General features: G+C 45.8%; 1 protein-coding gene across 4 annotated transcripts in view; it reads left to right on the top strand.

The window, feature by feature from the left end:
- NCOA6 (nuclear receptor coactivator 6) overlaps window positions 1-12641 on the top strand; it is a 98997-nt gene that overhangs the window by 13208 nt on the left and 73148 nt on the right. For all 4 annotated transcript variants that reach the window (XR_011025413.1, XR_011025414.1, XM_068264211.1 and 1 more), the window contains exons 8-11: window positions 1091-1237; window positions 2879-3926; window positions 7355-7464; window positions 8657-11320. Coding sequence is in view for 2 of the 4 variants with exons in the window: in XM_068264211.1 (XP_068120312.1) it covers window positions 1091-1237; window positions 2879-3926; window positions 7355-7464; window positions 8657-11320 (3969 nt within the window). In the remaining 2 variants the exon portion in view is untranslated. The remainder of the gene's footprint in view (window positions 1-1090; window positions 1238-2878; window positions 3927-7354; window positions 7465-8656; window positions 11321-12641) is intronic.

Here is a 12641-nt window from a genome sequence, read left to right as displayed (position 1 = left end):
TTTACTGAGAATTCCGAGACCATTACAAAATATACCTGGTCTCCCAGAATGCTCTAGGGAGGGGGCGGGGAAAATTCCGCATAGCTAATCAGCCTAGCCTACGCATCACTGGTAGGGCAGGGCTACATACTAATATACTGCAATAAATATAAATAGGTAATGTTTCTCATTCTGGAACCCGAAAAATTTACGTAAAAGTGGGTACCCTGAATAAGTTGCTGCTTTCTACTATATGTTGCTACAATGCCTCTAAATCAAAACTTTAGGTTTCTTCTTCAGGCATCATACAGAACAGGATCAGAACCGTACAAAAGTAATTTAACAGAGATTTTTATGTGATTTTTTTTTGTAGGCCTATTTAGCATTCTGACTCTATGACTTTTAAGCTGCGTACACTCGCAAGGCTGAGGCAGCCGATAACGACCGCCTCAGCCAATAATCCGCGATCTTTTCAGCAGCCTCCCACAAACGACCGGGACTTGTTTAGCGGTCCACCCAGCAGTTCAACTCAGATCAACTCAGCCAGGCAACAGTGACATAGGCATTCGATGCAGAAGTATGTAGCTGATCGGATGCAAATAATGGGCACCAGATGGGGAGGTTAGGTTCAAGCATTGAGATAGGATATTTTTACTTTTGGCAACTCTACTGCACTCAACTTATGTAGTGATGGCACTATACGCATGCCTCAGTGTACTACTGTACTCTACTACATATGTTGTATCAGAAGCAACAGTAACAGGCAATACAGTCGCTAGTGCACTGGAAAGAAAAGTGTTTGTTCATAAACATTACCAGAAGACCAGATCAGGTAGTCAACCACGTATAATTGCGTGCTCAAAACTATTGAGAAAACACTCTTCAATAGATCGATCAAAGGAGAAAAAAACAGTTTTGCACTTGCAGCTGACAATTGGACATTTTTATGGCATTGATTCCCAGCAGATTCAAGAACAGTGGTTGAATCTGCCGAGAATCGAACAGGAAAATGTTTGTGTGTATGGCCTGCTTTAGAACATAGTTCTGATAAATCTTTATTCTTAAGATGTTTTGGCACGTATATGAAATGTTAATTCTTCGCTCATTTCAGGAGTTCTTAAACGGCTTCCGCCTAACTTTACAGTGGGGCAAACAAATGCTAACTTTCTGCAGGGGCAGACGCCACCCAGCGCCGCAGGATCACCCGCTAATGGTGCCACAGGCCAGCAGCAAGCTGCCTCTAATGTTCAGGCTACAGGTACGTAACATTCATGTGCACCATAACAAATTGGGGGTAAGGCTTGGTTCACACAGAGAAGAAAGAAACACAGGGACACCGGGAGCCCAATCTGGTGCATTATCATAGGCAACAAGGTCGATAAGTAAAACTAAGATGGTTATACTCACAAGGCTGAGTTGCACGGGAGGCAACCACTCAATGGGAGCATGTGGGGAAGTACCGTGACCACTTGGCCTTGTGGACGTAAGGTGGTGGTCTCAACTCCTCAAGAAAAGTCCACTCACTACAGTGGGATACCCTTGTCGGGGATGATTAGGTAAAAAAAAAACTTAATCGGACACTTACCTTAGACAACCCATTTCACGCCGTAAGCCCCCTTCTTCAGTTCGAGTATGCAATCAGTCTCTGGTGCCTGTATCGCATATAAAGGTGTCCACTCTTGTCCTGTTAGTTTTTGACAATTGGCATCAGTTTTGTAGAAAACCAAGGGATGTTGCGGCTAAGGTCCTGTTTTAAAAGCCTTAGTTCATATGGACAGCCTTGGAGCAGTACTTCTCATAGGAGAGGTAAAAAAGAAGTCAAGTGTTGGCGGGTCCAATGATTAAAGCTCTATACACTCTACACACGCTCGATAACCATTGTTAAAAAAAAAACAGCGATCCCTGGCGGTTGGCAATGGACAACATCTGAGCATGGTTGATTTCAACAACGGTCCATGGATCGGAATCGTAAGTGTGAAATTTGTAACACGTGAGTAGATGAATAGGGCAATAGTTTATCGTTCAATACGAATGACTAGCACCGATTACTTTTTAAACCGATCTGATTGGTCTACATCAGGGGTGCCCAATGGGTGGACTTCATGATAGATCCCAACCACACTATATTTTCCATTCTGTATATACAATTTTGCTCCTAAAATTATACATTGGTAGATCATTTTTGACGTGCTAGTTTTTAAAGTACGGTAGCTCACAAGCTGAAAAAATGTGGGCACCCTTGGTCTACATGGATGATAATTGCTGTCTTTTACCCACCGTGGTATTTTTTTTTTTTTTTTTTTTTAATAATTCATGGTAGACCCACCGTTTATCGTTTGTTTCACACAACAGTGGTCAAGGGTTTGTGCAGAACTTAAGTGCATCTTAGCAAGATTGTACAAAGTGTAGGTGTTTTTCTAAGTTTGACATCTTTGAAATGCATTTAAAGTATTAGGTGATCGTGAAACAGAGATGTAGATTGTAGCTTCTTTCTTTTTCCTGAATTGTCTCTTTCTATTCGTCGCACATGCCCATCAGCTGCTTTGCAAGGGGTTTATTAGCAATTTCCTCCAAGTCTTCTGTGAAAGATGAGTTAAAAAATCACCTGTCATAGGTTGCATACAAAGTTTTAGAACTGTGCTTTAACAACACAGTTCATGAATGTCCTTCAATGACCAAACACAGCTGTGAGTTGAACAAGTTTCATTTTCATTTTGTGAATACTGCAGGATAGGCGGTGTGGCAGTGGATCAGCAGTTGTTTAGCTCACAACCACTTGGTTACTGCAGGTTCAGACACTTTTAAACTATCCATGTTATCAGACTGTTTGCATACTATGTTTTGTTAAACCTGCTTATTAAGAGAAGTGGTGAACACTGACAACTTGTTTGTCTTCTAGGTGGTCAAGCTAATGGTTCATCTCATGGCCAACTGCAAGTTTCCCATGGCGGTCCTAATCTCATGCAGACTAACCTGATTGGACTTCATAACAACTTAAATAACCAGCAGGCTGGAGGCAGTGGTGTGAGCCAAGTCAGTATTGGTGGCCTCCATGGTCAGACCCAACAAGGACAACAGTCCCAGATCCTGGGCATGCACCAGCAAATCATCTCCTCTCAGGGGCAAATGGTTAACCTTCAAGGATCGCCTTCTCTGAACTCACAAGGCCAGCTGGTACTTTCAAGAGCCCAGCTAATGTCCCAGGGACAGATGTTGGGAGGTTCTCAAAACCTGGTTCAGGCCCCTCAGAGGATGACACCCCCAAAGCAAATGATTTCTACTCACAGTCAGATGTTGGCATCCCAGAATCAAGCTATGCTGCAGCAAAACCCTGTAATGGAGCAAATCATGCAAGGGAATAAGCAGGGATTTGGAAATCAAAACCCAACAGGTGTCATGGCAGGACCCAGTCAGATAATACGGGGACCAATGACTGGTCTGCCCAACAACATAGTGCAGTTCTCAGGACAAGCTGTCTCACAGCAAGGTGGTAATCCTTCACAAGGTATCAACGTGCAGAATCAAGTCCTTAGGCATACTGGGCCTGGTCAGCATCTTCAGCAAGTCCATGCTGATGCTTCTGCTCAAGTCAGCAGTGATTTGGGATCCATGTTGTCGGACTTACAAGGAGGTAACATGATTTCTCAGCACTTGCAGAACATGCCTGGGAATGGAGGCCCTGGACAACATTTTTCAGGGCACGGGCTTTCATTCAGCTCTGCGTTCGGTCAAGGTGGCAATGGCAATCAGCTCTGTGGGCAAAATCCAGGCTTTCCTGTAAACAAAGACGTCACCTTGACCAGTCCTCTGCTGGTGAACCTCCTTCAGAGTGACATTTCTGCTGGACACTTTGGGGTGAACAACAAACAGAACAGTACTGCTACTAAGCCCAAGAAGAAGAAGCCACCAAGGAAGAAAAAGAACCAGCAGGGAGAGGAACATATGCCGTAAGTGATTGTATAAAGAATTTTCACTGCTATCTTCCAAGATGGCAGTCAGAGCTAAAGTCTGGCATCATGTGTATTATTTCTCATGTAGCAACACGTGTGTTATTTAGCAATATGTGATCTATATTGTCTATTGTCCTACTGCAACTCTCCTACTGTGCATTGTTCTCCCCACCGGGCACATCGTTTCTTGTGGGGCCCCCCGCATAGCAACAGAACACATTGCTAGCCTCTGAGTCTAGTCTGGGAAAATGTATTTGCACCACATCGCCTGAGTGTGACGAATCCTCCGCTTATGTTATTCCTAGTTTTCAGCTTAGCTGAGTATTGCTGAAATCTTGACACTGTCATCTTGCCAACAATTTTTTTCTCTCTACCGTGCTGATAAATAGTCTATGCACTCTATGTATCCTCTTAATGTATTTATGTAACATAGGGGTAAAAACTAAATTGCGGTAAACAAAATAGCATGCATAAACTACTCATCCCGTGGTAAGACTAACATTGTTAGCACTTTTCTTCTGTTAGACTCAAAGCGCTCAATAGCTCAAACGTGCTAAAGAGGCCACCCTGCAGTGTTAAGGTGGCCACACACCATACAATTTTTTACATATCTGTTCAATTTAAGAATTGCAATACATTTTTTTGACGGATTGTAAAGGTAGCCATACACTGGTCGATTTGCCATCAGATTCGACCAACTGACAGATCCCTATCTGATCGAATCTGATCAGAGAGGGATCGTATGGCTACCTTTACTGCAAACAGATTGTGAACCGATTTCAGCCTGAAACCGTTCACAATCTGTTGTGGTGGTGGTGGTGCTGCCGCCGCTCCCCCGCCCGCATGCCCGCATACATTACCTGCTCCGCCGGCGCGACTCCAGTCCCCAGGTCACCGCTGCTCCGTCTCCACTCTGGTCTCCGGCCCCGGCATGCTTTACTTCTTCCTGCCCGGCAGGAAGTTTAAACAGTAGAGCGCCCTCTACTGTTTAAACTTCCTGCCGGGCAGGAGGAACTGAAGCATGCCGGAGACCAGCGCGGACACGAAGCAGCGGTGACCGGGCGTAGACGTGCCGGCGGAGCAGGTAATGTATGCGGCTCTATTGCGTCGGTTGTCGGGTACTCGAACGCCGCTAGCGACGCGCTCCCTACCCGCGGGCGATCGACGCTAATTTTCCGCACGGAGCGATCGACGGGATCGGACGAAAAGGATCGAAATTCGGCGTGTAGCGCGAACGATTGGCAGCAGATTCGATCCCAGTGATTGAATCTGCTGTCGAAACGGCGGCGAATCGGGCCAGTGTATGGCCACCTTTTACATTTCAAAAATATGACCAATGTACCACACACCTATGTTCAATGTTTCCCCAATTATGATAAAAATGATTGGAAACTCAGAGAAAATTGCTAGGGTGTGTATATTAATAAATTGACAATCTAACACACACCATACAATCTTTAGAGAAATATCTGGCATTCCGGATAGATAAAAATCGAAAAAAATGGGAAATCCGATCGGATTTTTCAGTCGAATGAAAAAAAATCTTTTGTTTTTTTTTTTGTTTTTTTTTTCCGGGAGATCCAATCGTTTTTATCGAATTGCCGTAAAATCAGATCATTTTATTGTATCGTGTGTGGCCACCTTTAGGGAGTCTTGCCTTGAAATCCTTACTGAAATGGGAATTGACCCTAGCCAGGATTTAAACCCATGTCTCCCATGTCGAAAGGCAAAGCCCTTAACCAGTACACTATCCAGCCAGTTGTTGAACTAGACCTGCTGCATTATAGTTACCATTCTTTGGACTTCCATTAATAATATGCTCCTATTTGTCCCCTATTCCTGCCTGCACTTCTGAGCATAGTAGATGAATGCATTTGCCATCTCTGCACCAGAGTGGAAGCCAGTGCAGTATCACTTTGGTGAATGGTCTTCGGCAACACAGCCAAAACATATTTCCCTGTATCACTGGTGAACCAACTAGGGTGAATGAGAGCATTTTATTGAAATGACTCCAGAGATTGGTTGCATACATATTGTTTTATTTGTTCTGCAAACAGAGCTTACGATGGAAAAATACACAATTGGTGCTTGCCTACAATAAACATTGCTTGTCTAAATACGCAGTTGTTATGAACTCCTTAGTAACCTTATTGGTCAGTGATGCTGTTTATCACTTTAAAGAGGAACTGTAGTGAAGATAACATTATGAATAAAATTGCTTTTTTTTTTTTTTTTTTCTTTTCTTTTTTTTTCCTTTACAATATTCATTTATAGATTATTTAGTCAGTGTTTGCCCATTGTGAAATCTTTCCTTTCCCTGATATACATTCTGAAATTGATCACAAGTCGCACCATTTTTAGTTCTGACAGGTGATCTGTACAAAATATTCGTTACTGAGAGTTCTATGCACAGAGGGAGATACTGCTTGCTTGGCAGTTGGAAAAAAAGCCATTATTTCCCACAATGCAACGAGGTTCACAGACAGAGAACTGTCAGGACCATGGTCATGACATCACACTGTGGGAGGGGTTTCACCACAATATCAGCCACACAGACGCCCCCTGATGATCTATTTGAGAAAATATTTCTTGTGGGAAAGGGGGTATCTGCTACTGATTGGGATGAAGTTCAATCCTTGGTTAAAGTTCCTCTTTAACCACTTGCAGACCAGGGGTGATTTGCCTGATCTGTGCTGCGTGGACTCTCCAGCCCGCAGCACCGATCAGCTAGCAGCCAGGGCGATCAGACTCCCCCCCCCCCCCCCCCCCCTTCTTTTTTCCCCACTAGGGGGATGTCCTGCTGGGGAGGTCTGATCGCTGGCCATCTGCGTTTTGCGGGGGGGCTCCTCAAAGCCCCCCTCCGCAGCCATTTTCGCCCTCTGCCTCCTTACCTCCCTCCCTCCCTCTCTCCGTAATGCGCAGGACGGAGTTCTGTCCTGCGCATTGAAGGATAGGCTTCCGCCTATCAGATGCCGGCGATCCCCGGCCAATCAGAGGCCCGGGGATAGCCGATCTGCCCTACGGCGCTGCTGCGCAGCAGCGCCGTATGATGTAAACAGCGGGGATTTCTTCCCCGCGTGTTTACATTTTGCCGGCGAGCCGCGATCGGCGGCTCTCCGGCTGTTCACGGAGACACCCTCTGTGAACTGACATGAAAAGGCCGCTCGATCGAGCGGCCGTTTCCATGGTAACCCGCAGACGACCAGTTTACGCCAATCGGCGTTAGCTGGTCGTCAAGAGGTTAAAGGCCAGTTAGGGGTCTGGAAAGATTAAAAGTTATGGACTTCCTTCTTTCAGTCCTAACAAAATTGCTAATTTACTAATCTTCCTACAGCGTATGTCTGCAAAAATTAATCATAGTCATGCCATGTTCACTGACGTTAAATTATGAAATGATTAACTATAAGTGACTTTTTCCACTGTAGTGCCCCAGAGAGCCGTATGGAGGAGTCTGACCAGTCTGGAATAGTTGGAGATCCGTTGGGAGCACTAGAGTCTGCTCAGAAACTCCAGGATTTTCCAAGCAGGCCACCAGGTGAGAGCCAGCAATCCTACTTTTGTTCCTTATTTCAGGATTATTTTGGTGTTCAAGAAGCCCCTGTGCATGCCAGCCAATTTGTGCCTGGCTATCTTAGGGGATGTGCTTACGGACTGTATTCCAGAGGGAGCTACAGGTCCCGTGCAACCCATGCTACTCGTGTCCTTCGGACTGTAAAGTCGTTGTAGGCAGCCTGGGAAACAATGGCAGCTAGACTGAACTAGAGCAGTTGTTTGGGCACTATGGACCCAGTGTAGCTTTTGGGTTGCCAGGAATCCTGTAACTTTAAATAAAAAATAAAAAAGTTATACACTTGCGTCAATAGGAGGAAGCCCCTGGACGCTCCAGAGGCTTTCCCGATCCTCTGTGACCCCTCCACTGCCGGATGGGACCGTCTTCATTTTCACGTATGCGCTCCCCTCCATGTATGAGCGCAGCTACAATGCACAGGTGTCAGTGGATGCGCAATAGCACATAGCCTCTTATGCTCAGAGAAAAAAATTAATTGCACGAGCAGCTCCGTGCTACTGCGCAAGTCGTGCTTTGTGCATGCACCGTGCAGCCACTCTCATACACGGAGGTGAGCGCAGCCACGAGCAATCTTCAACTTTAATATGTAAGGCTTTCCAGGGAGTCCCAGTATGGGAGGGGCGGCGTAGATAGACAAAGGAAGCATTTGGACATCCAGAGGCTTCCCCCTACTGCGGTAAGTATCAACTTCTTCTTTTTTTTCCTTTTTAATGTACAGTGGGTTATCATTTTAATGCACAGAAGAATGTGGCACATAAAATGATGGCATGTGAAAGGGGGCATTCTTCTTCTCCCGATCAGGGATGGTCAGTGAGATGCAAATAATTTAAGTTGATGCAGTGTTATGAACATTTTATGCAGCTTGAATATGGACCACGCACATTAACCTCCTTGGCGGTAACAGCCCGAGTCAGGCTCGGGTGAGTAAAAGAAGCCAGGTGCAGTTATCCCGAGCCTGACTTGGGGTAGCCACCAGGGGATACTCCCATATACTTATAATGGTGCTTGGCTGGGACCTGGACTTTTAGTTTACGATACCCGAATGTTTAGCATGGCAGAGTTTACTATAACGGGATTATACTGTATTTGTTTAGTACATTGAGACTGTATGCTAAAAAAAATGAAGAAAAAGTTAATTTAGAATCCCTTTTTTTTCCAGGTTACCCAACACCAGGACTTGAACAGAGACAACTTCAGCAGATCCCTCCTCAGTTACTGCAGCTGGGACAGCAACAGGGTCAGAGTGGGCAGAACCAGCAGCCTACGCCTCCACAGCAGATGATGATGATGCTGATGATGCAACAGCAGCAACAACAACATCATCAGCAGCAACAGGACCAAAAGACAGTGAGGCTTCCTCTGCAGCAGAACATCTTTAACCCCCGGGCAGCTATAAACACAGATGGACAGAGAATGTCCATGCAACAGGGAGGCAACTTGCCTGCAATGGTGAACTTGCAAGGCACGGCTTCCATACCGCCATCACCTGATAAGCAGAGAATGACTATGGTATCCAACTCATCCATGGGAGGCAATGGAAGGAAGCTGGGATTTCCAGACAGTGGACAGAACCCAACAGGGTCACCTCTGGGCGAAGGCTCTTCAGGGACTGCACTTGGTGACATTCCTGACTTACCCACTGCCTCTGGACCTCAAAACAATATGGGGCCACATATGCTCATGCCCCAGAACCCTATGGTGATGACTGGATCTAAACCACTAGCTTCATCTCTTTCTCTTACGCAAGGCACAAGCCCTCAACAACAGCACTCCAGTGCCATGCCTGGATCTCATGGACTTCATTTTCAAAATGTTCAGACTCCATCACAGATGTCAAGGCCGAAGACCCCCAACAGAGCAAGCCCCAGACCTTATTACCCTCAGACTCCCAATAACCGTCCTCCTAGCACAGAGCCTTCAGAGATCAGCCTTTCTCCTGAGCGACTCAACGCCTCTATTGCTGGTCTTTTTCCTCCACAGATTAATATTCCATTACCTCCCAGGCCTACCCTTAATCGAGGTTTTGATCAGCAAGGATTGAATCCAACTACTCTAAAAGCCATAGGACAAGCTCCTCCTGGATTAACTGTTAACAGCCAATCTCCATTTGTCTCGCATATGAATAAGATGGATGGAGGAGCAGGAAAACCTCCAACTGGGGGTCCAAACAAGCGCTCTAGTCCAAGCAATAGTAGGCGCTCAAGCCCTGCATCTAGCCGCAAAACAACACCGAGCCCAGGTAGACAGAACTCCAAGACTCCTAAGATGGTGCTTGGAGCACAGACGCCTGCTGGAATGATGCATGCTTTGGAGATGCAAAGGCAAGCAATGGCTAACCAAGCTGCCTTACAACACACTGTAGCAACAACCACGATTGGACAATATCCCCCAGCTCCGGTACAAAGTACGGTTATTATGACTGATGAGATCAAAGAAAGTCCAAACTTGATGCAAGAGAACGATAGTCAGCCAATGCAGATGCTTACCAAAGAGCATCTTACAACAGAACTTAAATCAGTCATACATCAAGATATAAAAATGTCATCCCCAGAAGAACTGGCCAAGAAAGAAACCCTTTTCTTGGATACCCCCAAGCTCACTGTCTCTGAAGAACTGTCTGCCATTTCTCCAGCCATGAGAGAGGCTCCAACATCCCTGAGTCAATTGCTTGACCATACAGGTGCCCCCAATGTTAATATTAAACCTTCTGGTCCAGTTCATGAAACATCGGTCATGCTGTCACAAACAGAAGATTCCAAAGCAATGGATGTAAGTTCATTACCCGGGGATGCTCAAAGTAAAGACACAGCTAATACTCCACAGTATACAGAAGCATCCAATCTTCCATCAAGGTCAGATACCACGGAGAATAACACTAACGTGCCGATGAGCCTTCCGAGTACCGCATTAAAGAGGCCTGGAGGGCCAACAACTGTTACCAGTTCTATGACACCTAGCCAAATAACTGTATTTGTGGCATCAAATCCCATAACCCCCGCGGTAGTTACTATGGCTGGCGTGGGAAACAAAGTGATAGTGTCTGAAGGACAGCCCCCTGCACAATCCAGCACACGTCCGCAATTTATCTCTCCAGTTTTTTTTAATTCCTCGTCCATTATCCAGGTTATGAAAGGATCACAGCAAAGTAGTATGCCTACCCCTAACACTAACTTAATGCCTCCTTCTGTTGCAGTTGTTGGACCTTTGCATATTTCCCAAAACCTTCAGTTCCCTGGACCACCATCTTCTGCTGCTCCGTCTAGTAACAGTAACAGCTTACCTACAACCCGAGCAGCTCTCGGTAGCCCGATTCAACTGAATACCCAACTTACAACATCTCATTCTTCTTCCCCACTTCCACAACCACCGGCCCAACTTCCGTACAGTTCAGAAGATGTCGGTGCTCAGCTCGGCTCAGCTGCTGACATGATGTCTTCTCCTGCATCTCTGAAGTCCAGCTTGTCCCCAACACTCGGCAGTAATGCAGATTCTCCTGCCAGCAAGTTCCTATCTGCATCTCCCATGGGGCAAGGCAAAGTTTCAAAAGAAGACCATATTGAAAGCTCTGATGCTGGTTGCGTTAATGTAGGTGGACCAGGCAGGTCGCCATCTCTCCCCAGTCAGATCACTACAGAGAGTAGCAGCACTTCTGTGTTTTCCATGGATTCAATGGTCCCTGCGCCCAGCACGCCTGTTGACTTGCTCCCATTTCCCTCTCCCAATCCACCAATGCTGTTGCTGGCTGAAAAAAGTAGTGAAAGCTCGTTAGAACAGATTAGCACCACTTTTGATGAAACTGTCCCGGAACAGATCTTAGAAACAGGTACAGTATGCATTTTAATTAGAATTGTTGCTATATTATTAACTCTTAAAAGCATGACCAGATGAATATTCCACATAAGCCCCAAATTCCCCCGATCATTAATGTATGTTGTACTGCATTTCTGACTTTACCCCCCCCCCCCCCCCCCTTCCTCCCCCAACTCCCCTGAGAAAACTGAGAATTGCTGACTGCCTGTTATAGAAAAATGGTAGCTTCTACATTAGCTCTTCTCGAATAGAAGCTGTGGAGAAACTTGATTGTTTTGTTAAGGTGTACCTGAGACAGGTGGGGAGAGAACAAAAATATATGCACCTAGGTCTTCCTCCAGGCTGATCACTCCCTCACAGTCATCCTCCACCTCCTCGATCGTTTGCATTCTCGCCCTAGAAAGTCCTCCAGTCTGTGCAGGCTCAGTCCGGCCGCTAGCGCTCCTGTGGCGGCACCCAACGGAGGGGGGTGAGGGGGATTGAGAGGTGTATTACTCGTGGCCTGGCTGCGCATGAGCAGTATGTCCCAGACCGGAGGACTTTCTGGGGCAAATTGTGGCCGATCCAGGAGGAGGTGTTGAGGGAGAGATCAGCCCAGAGGAAGCCCCAGGTATCTTTTTTCTCTCCTCCCATCTCAGGTGCCCATAAAACCACTCAATATTGCAGCCTGATCAACCTTCCCTTTTGATAATTTTATTGAATTGGAAGAGAATCAGTACCACAAGATGGCCGCCTAATCGATGTTTTAATCAACCTTTGGTTGAAATCAGTTAAAAGAATGAATCAAACATACTGGAAAATCTCGAGCACAAATGCTTGGGTGCGCGGTGAATGGCGGACTGATGGCTGGTATTATTCCTCAGGCCATCATGGGCTGGTGAGAAAACAAAGCCATGTTTTTTCAGATCTTCTTTATACTCTGGAATTAATTTATCAAGCTTTAGTACAAATGCCAATCTGCCTGCATGCTCCAAATCCCATCCTAAACGTATCACTACAGTGTTTTTCCAATAATGCTAATAGGAAAGGTGCTCCGGATGTTATCAGCCTGCATGTTTCCTACTGTACGTAATATCAATTTTCCACTTTGCCAATGTGGCAGACTCTAAGGCTACTTTCATAGTGGCCTGTTGCTTTGGAATGGACAATGTTTGTTTCTTGTAACATGGTGCGATTCAAAGCATGTAAACTATTCCCATTGAATCAGCTGTGATGCGACGCAACTATTTCCATTGTTGCAACACAGAACATATAATGCATTGCTAGAATCGCTTGCGTTGACGCTCATAATGCATGGCTACGTTAAAACGCAATGCTCATTCATCTTGCACACT

This window comes from Hyperolius riggenbachi, chromosome 12 (assembly GCF_040937935.1).
Source record: "Hyperolius riggenbachi isolate aHypRig1 chromosome 12, aHypRig1.pri, whole genome shotgun sequence".
Classification (NCBI taxonomy): Eukaryota; Metazoa; Chordata; class Amphibia; order Anura; family Hyperoliidae; genus Hyperolius; species Hyperolius riggenbachi.
Note: the sequence above shows the minus strand (reverse complement) of the source record. Positions and strands in the feature narration are given on the sequence as shown.